The following is an 18,878-nucleotide window of genomic DNA, read 5'->3' as shown; positions in this document are numbered from 1 at the left end:
CATTTTTTAATCATTCAATTTGTTACCTATTTCAACTCGGCTGGATTTACTCGAGACCTGCGAAGCTATGTATTTGTTTATATGGTTCTTAAAATATTCAGTAAACATCAATTCCTCCTTGTATTCCCTATCTTCATTTTCTCTTATCCTGTTCGTCGGACAAGCCAGTTCACCATATTCGAACATTTTGCACTGCCATTCCTCTTTGGTGGGTACTAGACTTGTTCTCCACCTTTGTGCCAGTAAGGTTGTAGCTGTGGCATTGGCGTATAGTTTTTTGTTTTCGGGGGACCTCCGTTGTTGTCATCCCCAAGAGGAAAATCTTGTCAGTGTTCGTAAAAAAAAAAAAGGTTCTGACCTCCCTTTGTCGCCTCAGCCTGGTCCTCGGACCCTTGTCGGCATAAAAGAGTCCACGAGAAGAGTATCCTTGCAGAGTACTTTCTGCTTTTATTCTTAAAAGACTCTGCAAAAGCGAGCAGCAAGACGCACCTAGTTTTTGGAGGAGGAAAACAAGAAAAAAAATATTCTGAATCACAGAAGCCAGAACAGCAAGAGGGATCGCTGCGCAGTGAAAGCAGAAATCCCTCTTGCTGTTCTGGCTTCTGGGATAGCTGCGCAGCCTGCATTCGCACCATAAGACGCACACACTTTCCCCCTTTTTAGGAGGGGAAAAGTGAGTCTTATAGAGCAAAAAATACAGTAAAGATTTTAAAATACAATGTGTACATAAACCACGGCGATACAATCTATTTTAAAGTCTTTGGGGTGCACGTATGTGATTTCTCCACAATGAATTTATTCCGCTTCTGTGGGGAAGAACGAGTCTGTCTTATGAGCCTCTCTTGCCCCCAAATCTCCCAGCAGGTGGGATGCATGCCGGCTATCCAATCATGTCTGATGTGACTGTGTCAGTGACTGGGCGCCAGTCAGTGAAGATCACCAATATGCAAATGTACACTGAGGGGGCCTGGGATGCTCTCCGGGAGCTGGGTCACAACCAGCAGAGGAGTGGGTGGGATTTCCCACCCCATACTACAGATGCCACCTGCTATCTCTGGTCCACCTATGTCAATGAAACTGTGCTGGAAATCCCAAGAGAGAAAGCCCACCTGGATCTTGACCCCAATGTGAGGAAGAAGAGGGTGAAGGACTATATTCAAGGTGGAGCTCAGCTGAAGGACTTCACAGCATGGACTGCGCTGGAACCCTACTTACAGGTAAATAAGCGGCTGCCCTGGGACTTGGGTGGCGCTGTGGGTTAAACCACAGAGCCTAGGACTTGCCGATCAGAAGGTCGGCGGTTCAAATCCCCGCGATGGGGTGAGCTCCCGTTGCTCGGTCCCTGCTCCTGCCAACCTAGCAGTTCGAAAGCAAGTCAAAGTGCAAGTAGATAAATAGGTACCGCTCCGGCGGGAAGGAGCAGTAGTGTTATTTGTAGTGGTAAAAAACTGGGTTTTTGGGGGGGGAGGGGAGAGTCTTAAAGTGCTGACCTGTGCATAGAAACAAAGTCAGGATGAGTCCTGAGTGGTCACAAAATGCTGTGGTTTGTTTTTTTTTGTTTTGTTTTTTGTTTTTTTTGTAGGGAAAGGAGGAATACCGGAAAAAGAGTGGGAATGCAGTTGGGTGTTTGGGATCCCAAAGAACTGCACATCATACCATAGGTGCAGCTAAGGGGAGGGGACAGGGAGGGGCAGCTGCCCCTCTAACAAAGGACCTGACCCCCCCCCTCCCAGAAATCCTGGCTACTCTTAGGCTTCATCCTGAGCCCTTTTTTGCTGGTCTCATTTGTTCTCAACAGTAGGAGTGGGGAGAAGCCATGGGAACAACAACAACAACAGCAACAACAACAATAATAATTTATTTATATCCCGCCCTCCCCAGCCAAAGCCGGGCTCAGAGCGGCTAACAACAGTAAACGTAACACAGTTTACATAAAATCACAATCAAATAATTGAAATACAGTGGTACCTCGCAAGACAAATGCCTCGCAAGACGAAAAACTCGCTAGACGAAAGGGTTTTCCGTTTTTTGAGTCGTTCCGCAAGACGAATTTCCCTATGGGCTTGCTTCGCAAGACGAAACGTCTTGCGAGTTCTTGCGAGTTTGTTTCCTTTTTCTTAAAGCCGCTAATAGCCACTAAGCCGCTAATAGCCGTGCTTCGCAAGACGAAAAAACCACAAGATGAAGAGACTCGCGGAACGGATTAATTTCGTCTTGCGAGGCACCACTGTACATTCTAAAATCAATTCAGAATCAAATTAATGGCAACCATTGGGCTAGAGTTCTGTGAGGATTACCGAAGGAGGGGGTCAGACTGTGCCTTGGCCAAAGGCCTGGTGGAACAGCTCTGTCTTGCAGGCCCTGCGGAAAGATGTCAAGTCCCGCAGGGCCCTAGTCTCTTGTGACAGCGTTCCACCAGATCGGGGCCACAGCCGAAAAAGCCCTGGCTCTGGTGAAATGGTGAAAACTGCTACTCTTTTTGGTAGCATAAGCCTGCAGAGAGACAGGGAATGCAGCACGGAAATTGTTCTTAAGTCCTTAGGAAAGGAACTGAATATACATACACACACACACACACACACACACACATACACACATACACACACACAGTGGTACCTTGGGTTAAGTACTTAATTCATTCCGGAGGTCCGTCCTTAACCTGAAACTGTTCTTAACCTGAGGTACCACTTCAGCTAATGGGGCCTCCTGCTGCCACCGTGTGATTTCTGTTCTCATCCTGAAGCAAAGTTCTTGACCCGAGGTACTATTTCTGGGTTAGCGGAGTCTGTAACCTGAAGCGTATGTAACCCGAGGTACCACTGTGTGTGTGTGTGTGTTTGTGTGTATATATATATATATCTTCACCACTTCCCCAGTGGTAATTCTGTATTGGTTGTTTTGGATGTTGTATGTGATGCCAATAAAAGGTTTGATGAAGATATTTCTTCAGTTGCAGGAGTCCTTTGGCTGGGACCCCTACATCCGCATCTTCGCAGAGTACCAAAAGATAACCTCCATCTCAAAGGACAACACCTTCAAGATGAATCAGTGGGCAATACGCTTCTCTACAGAAGTGGACCTGGGCCCTTTCTTTAAAGCCTGGGGGTGGCCGATTACAGATGAGCTCATTCAGGAGCTGGCCAGATCCTTCGGTCCCTGGGCAGGGGATCCAATGAAGGAGTATGAATAGTCCTGAGGAAGCCAAGTGAAGCGAACAGAGGTCGAAACGGACTAAACACAGTGATCTTGCACAAAATCGACCCCTCGCAACACAAATTCCTTTGTAGTAATTCGCTTGCCAGCTACTGATGATATGGAGCAATTTATTTGGCTGCTGCTGCTGCCTTAAAAAATATAATCACCTCTTGCTGAGTTGCCATTTAGTGCTGTACCCGAAGGAGTCTGGTTTCTGGGCCTCTCCAGACTGGTGTTTTACCACTGGTGTATCCCGCAGCTGTGGTGCAGCACGTTTAGCAAAGCTAAGCAGGGTCTGGGGTGGTTTCAAATTGGATGGGGGACTTGCGTGTTGAGATTTATGCATTGCAGGGGGGGGGGGTTGGACTTGATGGAAGGGTCCCTTCCAATTCTACAATTCTATGATTCTATGACACAATAATAGTGCGTTTGTGTGGGGATTTTTTCTGCTTTATTGTTTTATTTTTTGAATATTTTAAATTGGATTTTAAATGTGTTAATACAAACCCAAGGGGGAGAAAATCATGTTAACGAAAGAAGAATATTTGGGGTACATAAGACAGACATATCAGCCTCATTAAATGAAGAGATTTACTTCAAAAAAGTATTGTCATTGGTGTCCTTGTAGCATTTAAGAGCACATTCTGCCATGGAAAACTAAAAGGGTGAAACCTGCATATAACCTCTTTATAAAGCCACCAGGGTCACATATATATCAAAGTCCCTTTCCTATTTAGGTATAACAGGAAAGTCTCCCTTATACTTTCAAATTGCTTTTTCTTAGCAGTTCCCCTGAGCACACAGTACAGTGGTACCTCGGGTTACATACGCTTCAGGTTACAGACTCCACTAACCCAGAAATAGTACCTCAGGTTAAGACCTTTGCTTCAGGATGAGAACAGGAATTGTGCTTTGGCAGCGCGGCAGCAGCGGGAGGCCCCATTAGCTAAAGTGGTGCTTCAGGTTAGGAACAGACCTCCGGAACGAATTAAGTACGTAACCCGAGGTAGCACTGTACTGACAAACTAAATGTTCAGAAAAAGCCATGTCCCAGATTTTGTGTCTAACCAACCATTCTTGCTGAATACTGATGTTTTCCAATGGCTGGACAAGTAAACCCCATCAAATACAACAGCAGTTTCTTCTGAGTAACCAAACATAGGATTGTGTTGCAAGATGGGCAGAATTTATAGAGCGCAATGTTGATAACAACAATAAAACTTCTACCACCTAGAAACACGACATAGTTTTCATTTTATTTAATAAGATATGCGTACAGCTTTTGAAAAAAGAGATCTGAAAAAATAAAACATCTCAATTCACCACCAATTTCTTTTAAGAACTTCACAACCTGTGAACAGAATTGGCAGTGAGAGGACATTGTGGGCATCTCTGGTTGGGAGATGAATTTTATACATCCTTCCTCTATCTTGGGGATAAAACTAGCTCTCTCCGCAATCAGCTGCACACTAGTTACAGGAACCATTGAAAAGATCCACTTTCTTCTTCCCATAAAGTTCAGCTAGGATTTTCTGGAGGGTCTCCAAGCTGTATTCCTTGACTTCATTCTCACTGTTTTTCGCTAGGGCAGCCCAAGATTTTCTGTGCTGGTTATCAAGAACACAGCAAGCTGCCGACCAGATGTGGCTGGGCTTATTGACCCTGAGGTCCGAGATATACTCATCCCCGGGCACAGCTCCCACGAGGACGTACATATCATGGCAAGCCTGGGCTTCTTTCTTGAGGAGGCTCTCGTGCTCGGCCCAGGAACCTTCGTTGAGCTTGCTATACTGGGGCACGATATTGGTCAAAGTGGAAGTGGCTGCTCTGCTGTCTTCGTCCGGTTGGTGGCTCACTGGGTTCAAGTGCCCCTTTTCAATGCTTACGGCCTGCGCATAATCGTCAAAAGTGGCCTGGCTCTTCTTAATCCCCGCGGCAGCGACGTTGGTTTCACGCTCGTCTTCCATGCCCTTCCCCAAAGTCGGATCTACGAGCTGAAAAACAGCAAGGAAAATATGTCAACTGCTCCCTGCTCAGACATGCAGTGGAACCAGACAGAGGGCCTTCTCGGTGGTGGCGCCCACCCTGTGGAACACCCTCCCTTCAGATGTGAAGGAAATAAGTAGCTATCCTATCTTTAAAAGACATCTGAAGGCAGCCCTGTTCAGGGAGGTTTTTAACATTTAATGCTGTATTGTTTTTAATATTTGATTGGGAGCTGCCCAGAGTGGCTGGGGAAACTCAGCCAGATGGGCGGGGTATAAATAAATTATTATTATTATTATTATTATTATTATTATTATTATTATTATTATTATTATCCAAACCTTTGAGACTGAGGCTACATCCACGCCAAAAAATTGGGGGGGGGGGGGTTGTGGGGAGAGCCTTAAAGTGTTGACTTGTGCATAGAAACAAAGTCAGGATGAGTCCTGAGTGGTCACAAAAATGCTGTGGATTGTGTGTGTTTTAGGAAAGGGAGGGAAAAGAGTGGGAATGCAGTTGGGTGTTTAGGATCCCAAAGAACTGCACATCACCCCATGGGTGCAGCCAAGAGGAGGGGACAGGGAGGGGCAGCTGCCCCCCTAACAAAAGACCTGACCCCCCCCAACAGAAATCCTGGCTACTCTCAGGCTTCATCCTGAGCTCTTTTTTTGCTGGTCTCATTTGTTCTCAACAGTAGGAGTGGGGAGAAGCCATGGGAACTATGTAAATGGTGAAAACTGCTACTCTGCAGAGAGACAGGAAATGCAGCATGGAAATTGTTCTTAAGTCCTTAGGAAAGGGACTGAATATATATGTATATATTTTTTAGTTGCAGGAGGCCTTTGGCTGGGACCCCTACATCCGCATCTTCGCAGAGTACCAAAAGATAACCTCCATGTCAAATGACAACACCTTCAAGATGAATCAGTGGGCAATACGCTTCTCTACAGAAGTGAAGAAGGACCTGGGTCCTTTCTTTAAAGCCTGGGGGTGGCCAATTACGGATGAGCTCATTCAGGAGCTGGCCAGATCCTTCGGTCCCTGGGCAGGGGATCCAGTGAAGGAGTATGAATAGTCCTGAGGAAGCGCAAGGGAAGCGAACAGAGGTCGAAACTAACTAAACACAGTGAGCTTGCACAAAATCGACCCCTCGCAACACAAATTCCTTTGTAGTAATTCGCTTGCCAGCTACTGATGATATGGAGCAATTTATTTGGCTGCTGCTGCTGCCTTAAAAAATATAAGCACCTCTTGCTGAGTTGCCATTTAGTGCTGTACCCGAAGGAGCTTGGTTTATGGGCCTCTCCAGACTGGTGTTTTACCGCCGGTGTATCTCGCAGCTGTGGTGCAGCACGTTTAGCAAACCTAAGCAGGGTCTGGGGTGGTTTCAAATTGGATGGGGGACTTGTGTGTTGAGATTTATGCATTGCAGGGGGGTTGGACTTGATGGAAGGGGCCCTTCCAACTCTACAATTCTATGACACAATAATAGTGCGTTTGTGTGGGGATTTTTTCTGCTTTATTGTTTTATTTTTTGAATATTTTAAATTGGATTTTAAATGTGTTAATACAAACCCAAGGGGGAGAAAATCATGTTAACAAAAGAAGAATATTTGGGGTACATAAGACAGACATATCAGCCTCATTAAATGAAGAGATTTGCATCAAAAAAGTGTTGCGTCATTGGTGTCCTTATAGTATTTAAGAGAACATTTTGCCAGGGGAAACTAAAAGGGTGAAACCTGCATATAACCTCTCTATAAAGCCACCAGGGTCACATATATATCAAAGTCCCTTTCCTGTTTAGGTATAACAAGAACGTCTCCCTTACACTTTCAAATTGCTCTTTCTTAGCAGTTCCCCTAAGCACACAGTACAGTGGTACCTCGGGTTACATACGCTTCAGGTTACAGACTCCACTAACCCAGAAATAGTACCTCAGGTTAAGACCTTTGCTTCAGGATGAGAACAGGATTTGTTCTTTGGCAGTGCGGCAGCAGCGGGAGGCCCCATTAGCTAAAGTGGTGCTTCAGGTTAAGAACAGTTTCAGGTTAAGAACGGACCTCCGGAACGAATTAAGTATGTAACCCGAGGTAGCACTGTACTGACAAACTAAATGTTCAGAAAAAGCCATGTCCCAGATTTTGTGTCTAACCAACCATTCTTGCTGAATACTGATGTTTTCCAATGGCTGGACAAGTAAGTAAAGGTAAAGGTAAAGGTACCCCTGCCTGTACGGGCCAGTCTTGCCAGACTCTAGGGTTGTGCGCTCATCTCACTCTATAGGCCGGGAGCCAGCGCTGTCTGCAGACACTTCCGGGTCACGTGGCCAGCATGACAAGCTGCATCTGGCAAGCCAGCGCAGCACACGGAACGCCTTTTACCTTCCCACTATAAAGCGGTCCCTATTTATCTACTTGCACCCAGGGGTGCTTTCGAACTGCTAGGTTGGCAGGCTCTGGGATTCGAACTGCCGACCACGGCAAGTCCTAGGCGCTGAGGTTTTACCCACAGCGCCACCCGCGTCCCTGGCTGGACAAGTAAATCCCATCAAATACAACAGCAGTTTCTTCTGAGTAACCAAACATAGGATTGTGTTGCAAGATGGGCAGAATTTATAGAGCGCAATGTTGATAACAACAATAAAACTTCTACCACCTAGAAACACGACATAGTTTTCATTTTATTTAATAAGATATGCGTACACCTTTTGAAAAAAGAGATCTGAAAAAATAAAACATCTCAATTCACCACCAATTTCTTTTAAGAACTTCACAACCTGTGAACAGAATTGGCAGTGAGAGGACTTTGTGAGCATCTCTGGTTGGGAGATGAATTTTATACATCCTTCCTCTATCTTGGGGATAAAACCAGCTCTCCCCGCAACCAGCTGCACACTAGTTACAGGAACCATTGAAAAGATCCACTTTCTTCTTCCCATAAAGTTCAGCTAGGATTTTCTGGAGGGTCTCCAAGCTGTATTCCTTGACTTCATTCTCACTGTTTTTTGCAAGGGCAGCCCAGGATTTTCTGTGCTGGTTATCAAGAACACAGCAAGCTGCCGACCAGATGTGGCTGGGCTTATTGACCCTGAGGTCCGAGATATACTCATCCCCGGGCACAGCTCCCACGAGGACGTACATATCATGGCAAGCCTGGGCTTCTTTCTTGAGGAGGCTCTCGTGCTCGGCCCAGGCACCTTCGTTGAGCTTGCTATACTGGGGCACGATATTGGTCAAAGTGGAAGTGGCTGCTCTGCTGTCCTCGTCCGGTTGGTGGCTCACTGGGTTCAAGTGCCCCTTTTCAATGCTTACGGCCTGCGCATAATCGTCAAAAGTGGCCTGGCTCTTCTTAATCCCCGCGGCGGCGACGTTGGTTTCACGCTCGTCTTCCATGCCCTTCCCCAAAGTCGGATCTACGAGCTGAAAAACAGCAAGGAAAATGTGTCAACTGCTCCCTGCTCAGACATGCAGTGGAACCAGGCAGAGGGCCTTCTCGGTAGTGGCGCCCACCCTGTGGAACACCCTCCCTCCAGATGTGAAGGAAATAAGTAGCTATCCTATCTTTAAAAGACATCTGAAGGTAGCCCTGTTCAGGGAAGTTTTTAACATTTAATGCTGTATTGTTTTTAATACTTGATTGGGAGCCGCCCAGAGTGGCTGGGGAAACTCAGCCAGATGGGCGGGGTATAAATAATAAATTATTATTATTATTATTATTATTATTATTATTATTAACCAAACCTTTGAGACTGAGGCTACATCCACGCCATACAGCACTATCGTGTCACTTGGACAGTCTTGATTTCCTGCAAAGATTTCTGGGAACTTTAGTTTGTTAAAGGTGCTGAGAGTCTTAAGGAGACCCCCCAATACCCCCTCCCAAAGCTACAATTCCCAGAGCCCACTGGGAAGAGGGATTGGTTGCTAAGCCACTCTGAGAATTGTGCAGAAAGCAGTGATGATAGGTTGCACATTTAACTTTTACTCAGAGTTGACCTATTGAAATCAATGACCATGCATAATAATAATAATTTTATTATTTATGCCCCAGCCATCTGACTGGGTTGCCCCTGCCACTCTGGGCAGCTTACAGCATATATAAAACATAGTAAAATATCAAACTTCCTGATACAGGGCTGCCTTCAGATGTCTTCTAAAAGTCAGATAGTTGTTTATCTCTTTGACATCTGATGGGAGGGCATTCCACAGGGAGGGTGCCACTTCCGAGAAGGCCCTCTGCCTGGTTCCCTGTAACTCTGCTTCTCGCAATGATTAAGGAAGGTTTGTTCATTTTAATGGGTCTACTCTTTGTGTAAAAGCTAGTTGGACACAACCTAATAAGCACAAATGTATTTGTTTATAAAAACGGTTGTATACCACAATTTCATAAAGTGTATCAAACAAGTTTATAACACTTATAATAAAATCAGGTAAAGAACTGGAACAGATTCCCAGCTAATTACCGCAGAAAATGTTTATCTTCGTTGTCCACTTAAGCCTGGCGGCAAAGAAACAGATTTAAGCAGAAAACAGGTGGCAAACCGGAAGGTCCTTTTGGATTGGGCAGGTGAGAAGTCCCCTTACCTGTGGCTCTATCATCCATCCTTGATATCTGTGTCCCTTCCCAGGTTTGCATTTGTAAGCGGAGTAGATGGGAATCCGCTTCTCCCGGTCGTACATTGTGGCAAAGCGATAGGCGTTCCTATAGAACTGGCAGATCTTGGCTTCTCTGGGTGGCGTCAGAGACTCTCCGGGGGGCATCTTGTCCAAGAAGAACTCGAGGCAGTTTTTAAAATCCTGGACCACCTCTCCCTTTGCGGCTGTGAGACAATGTGCAGCCCCATAGAGGAGGAAAGGCAGCAACATTGCTAAGCTGTTTTTATCGTTCTATAGATACCGTCCGAAACTTAGAGGTATCAGAAGCAATGCTAGAGGTGGTCACTGTCGGGATCTTATAAAGAGGTCAGCAAGAATTTGTCCCAGGGGTTTTTGTGTGTGTGTGAAAATGTCAGATGTGGCGGAGAAACGGGGGTGGGTTGGTGCAGGGTTATCAAAAATGCAAAGGGAGCCATGAATCTGATAAGGAACATCAGTCACTCCCTCTCTGAGCTTACACACAATTTGCAATTCAAGCCGGAGGAACGTGAGAATACAAATCCCTGTTTGAATTTGCACACCAGAGGTATTGATAAGGCACAGGAAGGGGGGAAAGATATGTAATGTGTTTGCTGTTAACGTGGTCTGCTTCTAATGAATTTCGAAATCACTATAGCAGGCACCAGAAATAACTTCATATATTTAGTTGGAATCTCCTGTCTTGTAATTTGAATATATTGGTTTCTGTCCTCTCTGGAGCAGCAGAAAACCAGCTTGCTCCATCCTCCATGTGGCAGTCCTTCAGCTATCACATCACCTGTCTTCTTTTCTCCAGGCTAAACATGCCCAATAAAATTAGTTTGAGTTTCTTTAGCTTACCTACCAATAAGACTTTCCCAGTAGTGATGTATGGAAGTGAGAGCTGGACCATAAAGAAGGCTGATCGCCGAAGAATGGATGCTTTTGAATTCTGGTGCTGGAGGAGACTCTTGAGAGTCCCATGGACTGCAAGAAGATCAAAGCTCTCCATTCTGAAGGAAATCAGCCCTGAGTGCTCACTGGAAGGACAGATCCTGAAGCTGAGGCTCCAAGACTTTGGCCACCTCATGAGAAGAGAAGACTCCCTGGAAAAGACCCTGATGTTGGGAAAGATGGAAGGCACAAGGAGAAGGGGACGACAGAAGACGAGATGGTTGGACAGTGTTCTCGAAGCTATTAACATGAGTTTGACCAAACTGTGGGAGGCAGTGGAAGACAGGAGTGCCTGGCGTGCTCTGCTCCATGGGGTCACAAAGAGGCAGACACGACTAAACGACTAAACAACAACAAACCGATAAGACATCTCCTTCTTCAGTAGACAGGTGTTCAGACTGCTGTTAACAGCTGCAGTTCTTTGACACAGAGCAGCAGCCGATCCTGATTTTTATGTGTATCTGTCACGTCAACAGAGTGGTTTTTCATTTTGCTTGTGGTGAATTTCAAATCTTTGGGAGTGTCGGATGCCTCTGGGGTAGAGAAGCCTGCCTCTAGCATGCCCCCAAGCAGAAAGGAAGGTTGTTTTGCATGAAGTTCCAGCTAGATCAGTTGCTGCCTCTGAAGTTCACTGGAGGAGATTTTCTGGCCGCAGTCTGTTTCCCCTCCCATTGCATCCAGTCCTATTTCCAGCCTTTCTGTAAATTGAGAATAGTTTAATTCAGGCATGGCCAAACTTGGTGGTCCAGCTGTTTTGGGACTACAACTCCCATCATCGATGACCACTGGTCCTGTTAGCTAGGGATGATGGGAGTTGTAGTCCCAAAACAGCTGGAGGGCCAACTTTGGCCATGCCTGGTTTAATTGAACAAAATAAAGTAGAAATAAAAAGCGGATGAAGAAGAAAATATATATTACAGTGTATCATTTTATATGCAAACAACTTCAATACCATTGCCTAGGATATAAGCATATAAATGTTATTATTATCCAAATACATATATGTTCATAACCTACTATATTTTTTGTAAACACGGTCCAAATGTCATTATACTTGTCCAGAAAAAGTCTACACTTTTAAGCGATCTGTCCATAAGTTGCGAGTGTTGTCATATCTCAAAATCCATTGACCAAAAAGAAGCCATAGATTTATCTTTCCAATGCATCAATCTCTGTCTTTGGGCTGTAAGTAAGGGCATGAAAAATCAATTTACGCTGCCCAGTTGTACAATACAATAGGTTTGCAATTCCAAATAATATTTTCCTCTGGCCTATTTCCAGTCTTGTGTGTGTGAATGTTAAAAATTTTGGGGAGATTTGTAGGAGAGAATCTGGAGGCTCAAAAAGTCTCTCTCTCTCGCCACTGGACCAGAGCCAAGGCTAGTCTAGTCCATTGCCCTGATCTCTGCAATCATAATAAATAATAATAATAATAATAATTTATTTATATCCTGCCCTCCCCAGCGGAAGCCGGGCTCAGAGTGGCTAACAACAGTAAAAGTAACACAGCATTCTAAAATCAATTCATTTTAAAGTCAAATTAATGGCAACCACTGGGCTAGATTTCTATGAGGATTACCAAAGGAGAGGGTCAGGCTATGTCCTGGCCAAAGGCCCTGCGGAAAGATGTCAAGTCCTGCAGGGCCCTAGTCTCTTGTGACAGAGCGTTCCACCAGATTGGAGCCACAGCCGAAAAAGCCCTGGCTCTGGTTGAGGCCAGTCTAACCTCCCTGTGGCCCTGGATCTCCAAGATGTTTTTATTTGAAGACCGTAAGGTCCTCCGTGGGACATACCAGGAGAGGCGGTCCCGTAGGTGCGAGGGTCCTAGGCCGTATAGGGCTTTAAAGGTTAAAACCAGCACCTCAAACCTGATCCTGTACTCCACCGAGAGCCAGTGCAGCTACAGATAGCACTACAGATGTGTACTTTTGTATCATTTTAGTGTGGGCATGTGCATTCTGTGACGGGAGATTTTGTAAGCTGTTTTTCAGCCATCCCCAGCTTGATTTGCTTCCAGTCCCATCCAGTATAGTGGTGCCCCGCAGACGAATGCCTCACAAGACGGAAAACCCGCTAGACGAAAGGGTTTTCCGTTTTTGAGCTGCTTCGCAAGACGATTTTCCCTATGGGCTTGCTTTGCAAGACGACAACATCTTGCAAGTGTTCCGATTTTTTTTCGCCCCCCCCCTTTTTCTAAGCCGCTAAGCCGCTAATAGCCTTTTCGCCGCTAATCCGCTAAGCCTTTAATAGCCGCTAAGCCTTTAATAGCCCCTAAACCGCTAATAGGGTTGCTTCGCAAGACGAAAAAACCGCTAGACGAAGAGACTTGCGGAACGGATTAATTTCTTCTTGCGAGGCACCACTGTATGAGCATACTGGGTGCAGCTGATGGGAACCGGAGATCCAAAACACTTGGAAATATTTGGGAAGGTTGCCTGGGATGCCTCTAACCCCCCTTACAATGGCAGCAACCTTTTGTAGCATAGCTAACCAATTAAAATATGTTTCAGGCTGCAATATCCTTGACCACCTTGCCCAGCAGTAAGCCCATTTAACTCAATGGGGTGTCTCCTGAATAAAGACTGCACTGGGAGCCTGGTTCCTTGCTCAGCCTCAGTGCCAATGATTTAACATTTTGAAAGACTCTCTAATCCTGAGTCAGGTCACTATTCCTGCTAGCTCAGGGCCAAATGTGATTCTGATGTCCCTTTGCATTTACAACACAGGCTTTTTTTCTTTTTAAATGCAAAGTGTATCAGCTGCAGGGCTGATAATTAACAAGATTTACTCTCTCTGTAGTTCCCCTTTCCCTTGCCTTTCTTCTTTCTTTATTGCATTTATATCCCAACTTTTTCTTCCCAGGATCTCAGGTTCTCCCTCTCTTATTTTGTTTTGCTTTGAATTTAGGTAGTTAAGCCTAGTTCCGCCTCTACCCCCTCCAATATTGAATTTATTCTGTGTTTGTCAAATTTCTGATTTTTTAATGTAGTGGCCTGCTGTGCATTTTGTATATTTGTATTTGGACATCTTGAAATTTTGCAGAAAGCTGCTTTGGGTACAGCTCATTGTGGAAAAGCGGCATATAAGTAAACTCAATAAGTAAAGCAATCTCCACAACAGCCCTGTGAGGTACTTTTGGCTGAGAGGTCAGCCAGCGAGCTTCATGGATGAGTGAGGATTCGAACCCAGGTTCCCAAGTCCTAGTTCAGCAATCTGAGCACCGCATTATTAGCTCTATTCTTTGGCGAGCACTCGTAAGATTGTCTTCCATGAACATGGTCATAACAGTGGGTCTGTAAGTGACTGTGGCGGCCAATTCTGGATCCACACGTCCTCCCACAGTGGGGACATTGGTTTCTGGGCGGGAGTTGATCATGGTGTGGATTTGCCAAGCATGCTTTCTTCTTAGTATGTTTCTTCTGTCCTGAGTTCAAGTGTCTTCAAAGCCCATGACATCTTTGGTAAAAGGCTGTTCTCCAGCTGGAGCACTCGCAGGCCAGTGTTTCCGAGTTGTGGGTGTTTATACTACATTTTTTTAGATTTGCCTTGAGAGAGTCTTTAAACCTCTTTTGTTGACCACCAGCATTACGCTTTCCATTTTTAAGTTTGCAATAGAGTAGTTGCTTTGGAAGACGATAATCAGGCATCCGAACAACATGAACAGTCCAACGAAGCTGATGTTGAAGAATCATTGACACTGGTGATCTTTGCTTCTTCCAGTACACTGCTATTAGGCTGCCTGTCTTCCCAAGTGATTTGTAAATTTTTCCAGACACCAGTGATGGAATCTTTCGTGGAGTTGGAGATGGCGTTTATAAGTGGTCCATGTGTCACAAGCATGCAGTAAGGTTGGTAGTACAATAGCTTTGTAAACAAGCATTTTGGTTTCCCTGTGAATGGCCTTTTACTTTTTCCTCATTGCTATAGTAGTAGTCTTCTCTTCTTTGGCGATCCCTCATAGCCAAGTAAGATTGTCTTCAATAAACACGGTCTTAACAATGAGTCCGTAAGTGACTGTGGAGGCCAGTTCTGGATCCACACGTCCTTCCACAGTGGGGACATTGGTTTCCAGGCGGGAGTTGATCACAGTGTGGATTTGCCAAGTGTGCCTTCCTCTTAGCACGTTTCTCCCTTGCGTCCTGAGTTCGAGTGTCTTCAAAGCCCATGACACCTTTGGTAAAGGCTGTTCTCCACCTGGAGCACTCGCAGGCCAGTGTTTCCCAGTTGTCGGTGTTTATACTACATATAGTAGTAGTATGACTTGCTTTACCCCAGCAGGTCCCAAGGTGGGCTCAGCAACTTAAAATTCAGTTTTAAAAACAGTTAAAACAAATTAGGAATAGGATATTATTACACCATTTGCCTTTAAAAAAATCTGCATATTAAAAATCAAAGGTGCATTTAATGGGACATCTGGGGTGGACCCAGATTAATGGACGCCCCCTTCCCCTCACAAAGTTACAATTCCCAGAGAGGCAACTCTGGGAATTGTAGCTCTCTGATGCACCCTAACAACTCCCAGCACCCTTAATAAACTACATCTCCCAGGATTCTTTGCGGGAACCCACGACTGCTTAAAGTGATATCCTAGTGCTTTGAATGTATGGAATGAATGCAACCAGAATTATATTTTCCCGGGAAGAGGGAATATTTATTTAACTCAGTTTAAACCTGACACACCACACAGACATACATGGACTGAGGCGGACAGAGCAATAGCAGGCAAGCAACCTATTTATGAATCACTCAAAAATAGCAGTAATATCTGCTCCCAGCATTCACTCACAAGGGCACTTGGCTTTTGCTTTGTCGGGTGGAGGAGGATTAAAGCAAAAGCACCAAAAATAAATCTTCAGCTTGTTCAAACAGTATAATTCCAAATATCTTTATTTCATGGAGCTTGGGCGCCCTCTTGTGCTCAAAGGCTGTCGCTTACCCACAACAACAACACAGCAATTGACAACATGTCAGGTTGCTGCTTTTAGATGGAGGAAAAAAACACCACAGTTGCTATTTTGTGCAAGGTACATTTTGTCTGTTTTGCTTTCTGTGCTTTTTGAAACAGTCGGTTACTCTGCCAGAAGCGACAGAGCCTAGGGAGGACGTATGTGTTTGTAGGAGGAATGTGCCGAGACAGAAGATGTGCTCTGTGTTTAATGAGCTGAGGGCCAGACAGGGAGAGCTGGGGACCACATACCTGAAGTAGCATCTCCACCCCCATCGTTCAGTCCCAAAACTGAGGTCCACCTCTGAGGGCCTTCTGGCGGTTCCCTCACTGCGAGAAGCAAAGCTACAGGGAACCAGGCAGAGGGCCTTCTTGGTGGTGGCGCCCGCCCTGTGGAACGCCCTCCCACCAGATGTCAAGGCAATAAACAACTATCTGAAGGCAGCCCTGTTTAGGGAAGCTTTTAATGTTTGATGTTTTGTCACTTTTTTATTATTAATACAATCATTATGTTGGGAGCCACCCAGAGTGGCTGGGAAACCCGGCCAGATGGGTGGGGTATAAATAATATTGTTGTTGTTATTTGCAAACCTGAGATTTCCCTTGGGAGGTTTCCCTCCTTCATTGCAAGTTTTTTAAAAAAAATGTTTTATTACATTTTCAATTTTTTGTAATCACAATATCCATACATAAATCAATAAGCTCAAACATCGCTCTATCCGAGCATTAACCTCCTCCCGCCCCTCTTTCTGACTTCCGTACATATTTACCTTCTTAGCATTTCTATAGCCACCTTTTTACCTTCTCTCTTATTTTTATACTTCCTCTTATTAAATGTAAATCAGTTCCTTATATTGTCATTACAAAACATTTCATCTCAAAGCTACAAACGTTTTCAGATGTTTACAATATTCTTTCATATATAATATAAATTTGCTCTAGTCCTTTTGAAACATTTCCTTCATTGCAAGTTTTTAAGCACAACTTTGATGGCCCCCTTTCACAGATGCCTTAGCTGATATTCCTGCACCATGGGGGGTTGGACTAGATGACCCTTGGGTCCCTTCTAAATCTACAATTCCATGTCTACCTAAAACCCTGAAGACCCACAGACAGTACAGATCTATATCTATCTTTCTGTTGCACTTATATCCCACCTTTTTGTACAAGGTACCCAAGGTGAGGGAGGTGAGACTTAATAATAATAATAATAATAATAATAATAATAATAATAATAATTTATTATTTATACCCCGCCCATCTGGCTGAGTTTCCCCAGCCACTCTGGGCGCGGCTCCCAATCAGTGTTAAAAACAGTACAGCGTTACATATTAAAAACTTCCCTGAACAGGGCTGCCTTAAGATGTCTTCTGAATGTCAGGTAATTATTTATCTCTTTGACATCTGATGGGAGGGCGTTCCACAGGGCGGGCGCCACTACCGAGAAGGCCCTCTGTCTGGTTCCCTGTAGCCTCACTTCTCGCAATGAGGGAACCACCAGAAGGCCCTCGGCGCTGGATCTCAGTGTCCGGGCTGAATGATGGGGGGTGGAGACGCTTCTTCAGGTATACAGGACCGAGGCCGTTTAGGGCTTTAAAGGTCAGCACCAACACTTTGAATTGTGCTCGGAAACGTACTGGGAGCCAATGTAGGTCTTTCAGGACCGGTGTTATGTGGTCCCGGCGGCCACTCCCAGTCACCAGTCTAGCTGCCGCATTCTGGATTAATTGCAGTTTCCGGGTCACCTTCAAAGAGGCAGTAACTGGCCCAAAGTCACACTCAGTGAACTCCATGGCTGAGTGGGAATTCGAACCCTTCTCTCCCCCCCCCCCCGTCCCAATCAAGCACTCTAACCATGACACCACGCTGGCTTCGTATTGAAAACAAATCAAACGTGGCAAGAAAAACTGGTGAGTTATGCAAAGTAGGCTAAACTGACATATAAATTGCGGGACATGGACAACTGTGGTTTTAAGGAAGAATGGGAGCTTTTTTACAAATTATTTAAAAGGACAACAAAATGAACTGGACTCCTTGGCAGGTTTTGAATAAACATACACAAATTTATTGGTTGATGCTAGATAGATAATGTAAGGATATGTAAAATTTTATAACATGCAGAGAATCACAGCTGTCAACCTTTCCCTTTTCTTGTGAGGAATCCTATTCGGAATAAGGGAAGTTCCCTTAAAAAAAAAAAAGGGAAATGTTGACAGCTACGCAGAGAATAATATGTGCTGAGAAATCAGAGGAGCTGAGGAAAGTCTTTGGTGGGGGTAGGGAAAAAATAATGTATGTGATTATATGGTTTGATAATTTGTTATGTTGAAATTGCTAATAAAAATAATTTTTTAAAAAGAAAACAAATCGAACGTTTCACATGAATGTGACAGTGGTTTTAGGGGGCGTTTAGGAGCATAAAACGACAGCGAGTCAGCTGGTTGGGAACTGTAGATGATTGCCCTAAACTGGTGTGGGTGTCTGGATCCGTGCTTATGTATACAGAAGTTCTGTTGGGGTGGAGACCCTGGCGGAATATGGACCCTTCTTAAAGACTTGGCTGCTGCATGCAAAAGCAACACCAGAGGGCAGCACATCCTCAAAGATTTTAGCTGCATGTGCACTTGTTGGGGTGAGAACATAGCTCAGCGGTAGAGCACATTTTTTGCACATTAATTCCTTGGTAGCACCAGATCAAAGGATCTTCTAGCAGCAGGGGCGGGCGGTCCAAAATCCTCTGGGATGTGTGCAGAGGACAACCAAGGTGATCCAGGGCTTGGGAACCAAGCCTTATGAGGAACGGTTGAAGGAGCTGGGCATGTTTAGCCTGGAGGAGACGGAGAGGAGATACGATAGCCATCTTCAGATACCTTGAGGGCTGTCACGTGGAACAAGCTTGTTTTCTCCTGCTCCTGGAGGGCAGGACTCGAACCCATGACTTCAAATTACAAGAAAGCAGATTCCGACCAAATATCAGGAAGAACTTTCTGGCAGCAAGAGCTGTTGGACAGTGGAATAGACTCCTGTGGAAGCTGGTGGACTCTCCTTCCTTGCAGGTTTTTAAGCAGAGGTTGGATTCTCTAGGCTAACAGATTGAGGTTGAATCCTGACAAGACGGAAGTACTGTTCTTGGGGGACGGGCTGGTGTGGAGGACTCCCTGGTCCTGAATGGGGTTACTGTG

At 45.1% G+C, this 18,878-nt stretch overlaps 1 protein-coding gene and 1 long non-coding RNA gene across 7 annotated transcripts in view; one reads left to right on the top strand and one right to left on the bottom strand.

The window, feature by feature from the left end:
* The first annotated feature begins 622 nt into the window (after positions 1 to 622).
* On the top strand, positions 623 to 3,075 carry LOC310687096. The gene is made up of 2 exons (XR_014516215.1): positions 623 to 1,217; positions 2,951 to 3,075. It is a non-coding gene; the product is annotated as an uncharacterized lncRNA (long non-coding RNA).
* Positions 3,076 to 7,846: 4,771 nt separating this feature from the next.
* Positions 7,847 to 18,878, bottom strand: part of LOC310686991 (endonuclease domain-containing 1 protein-like) — a 152,296-nt gene continuing 141,264 nt past the window's right edge. For 5 of the 6 annotated variants that reach the window (XM_083461590.1, XM_083461591.1, XM_083461589.1 and 2 more), the window contains one exon: positions 7,847 to 8,603. In XM_083461590.1, the coding sequence (XP_083317716.1) occupies positions 8,079 to 8,603 (525 nt within the window). In that variant the 3' untranslated portion in view covers positions 7,847 to 8,078. Of the gene's footprint in view, positions 8,604 to 9,767; positions 11,446 to 18,878 lie in introns of all 6 variants that reach the window. The other variant, XM_083461588.1, reaches the window with a different exon arrangement.

Source organism: Podarcis liolepis, assembly GCF_965112155.1.
Source record: "Podarcis liolepis genome assembly, chromosome: 10".
Classification (NCBI taxonomy): domain Eukaryota; kingdom Metazoa; phylum Chordata; class Lepidosauria; order Squamata; family Lacertidae; genus Podarcis; species Podarcis liolepis.
The sequence above is the reverse complement of the archived record's forward strand: the minus strand, read 5'-3'. Positions and strand labels throughout refer to the sequence as shown.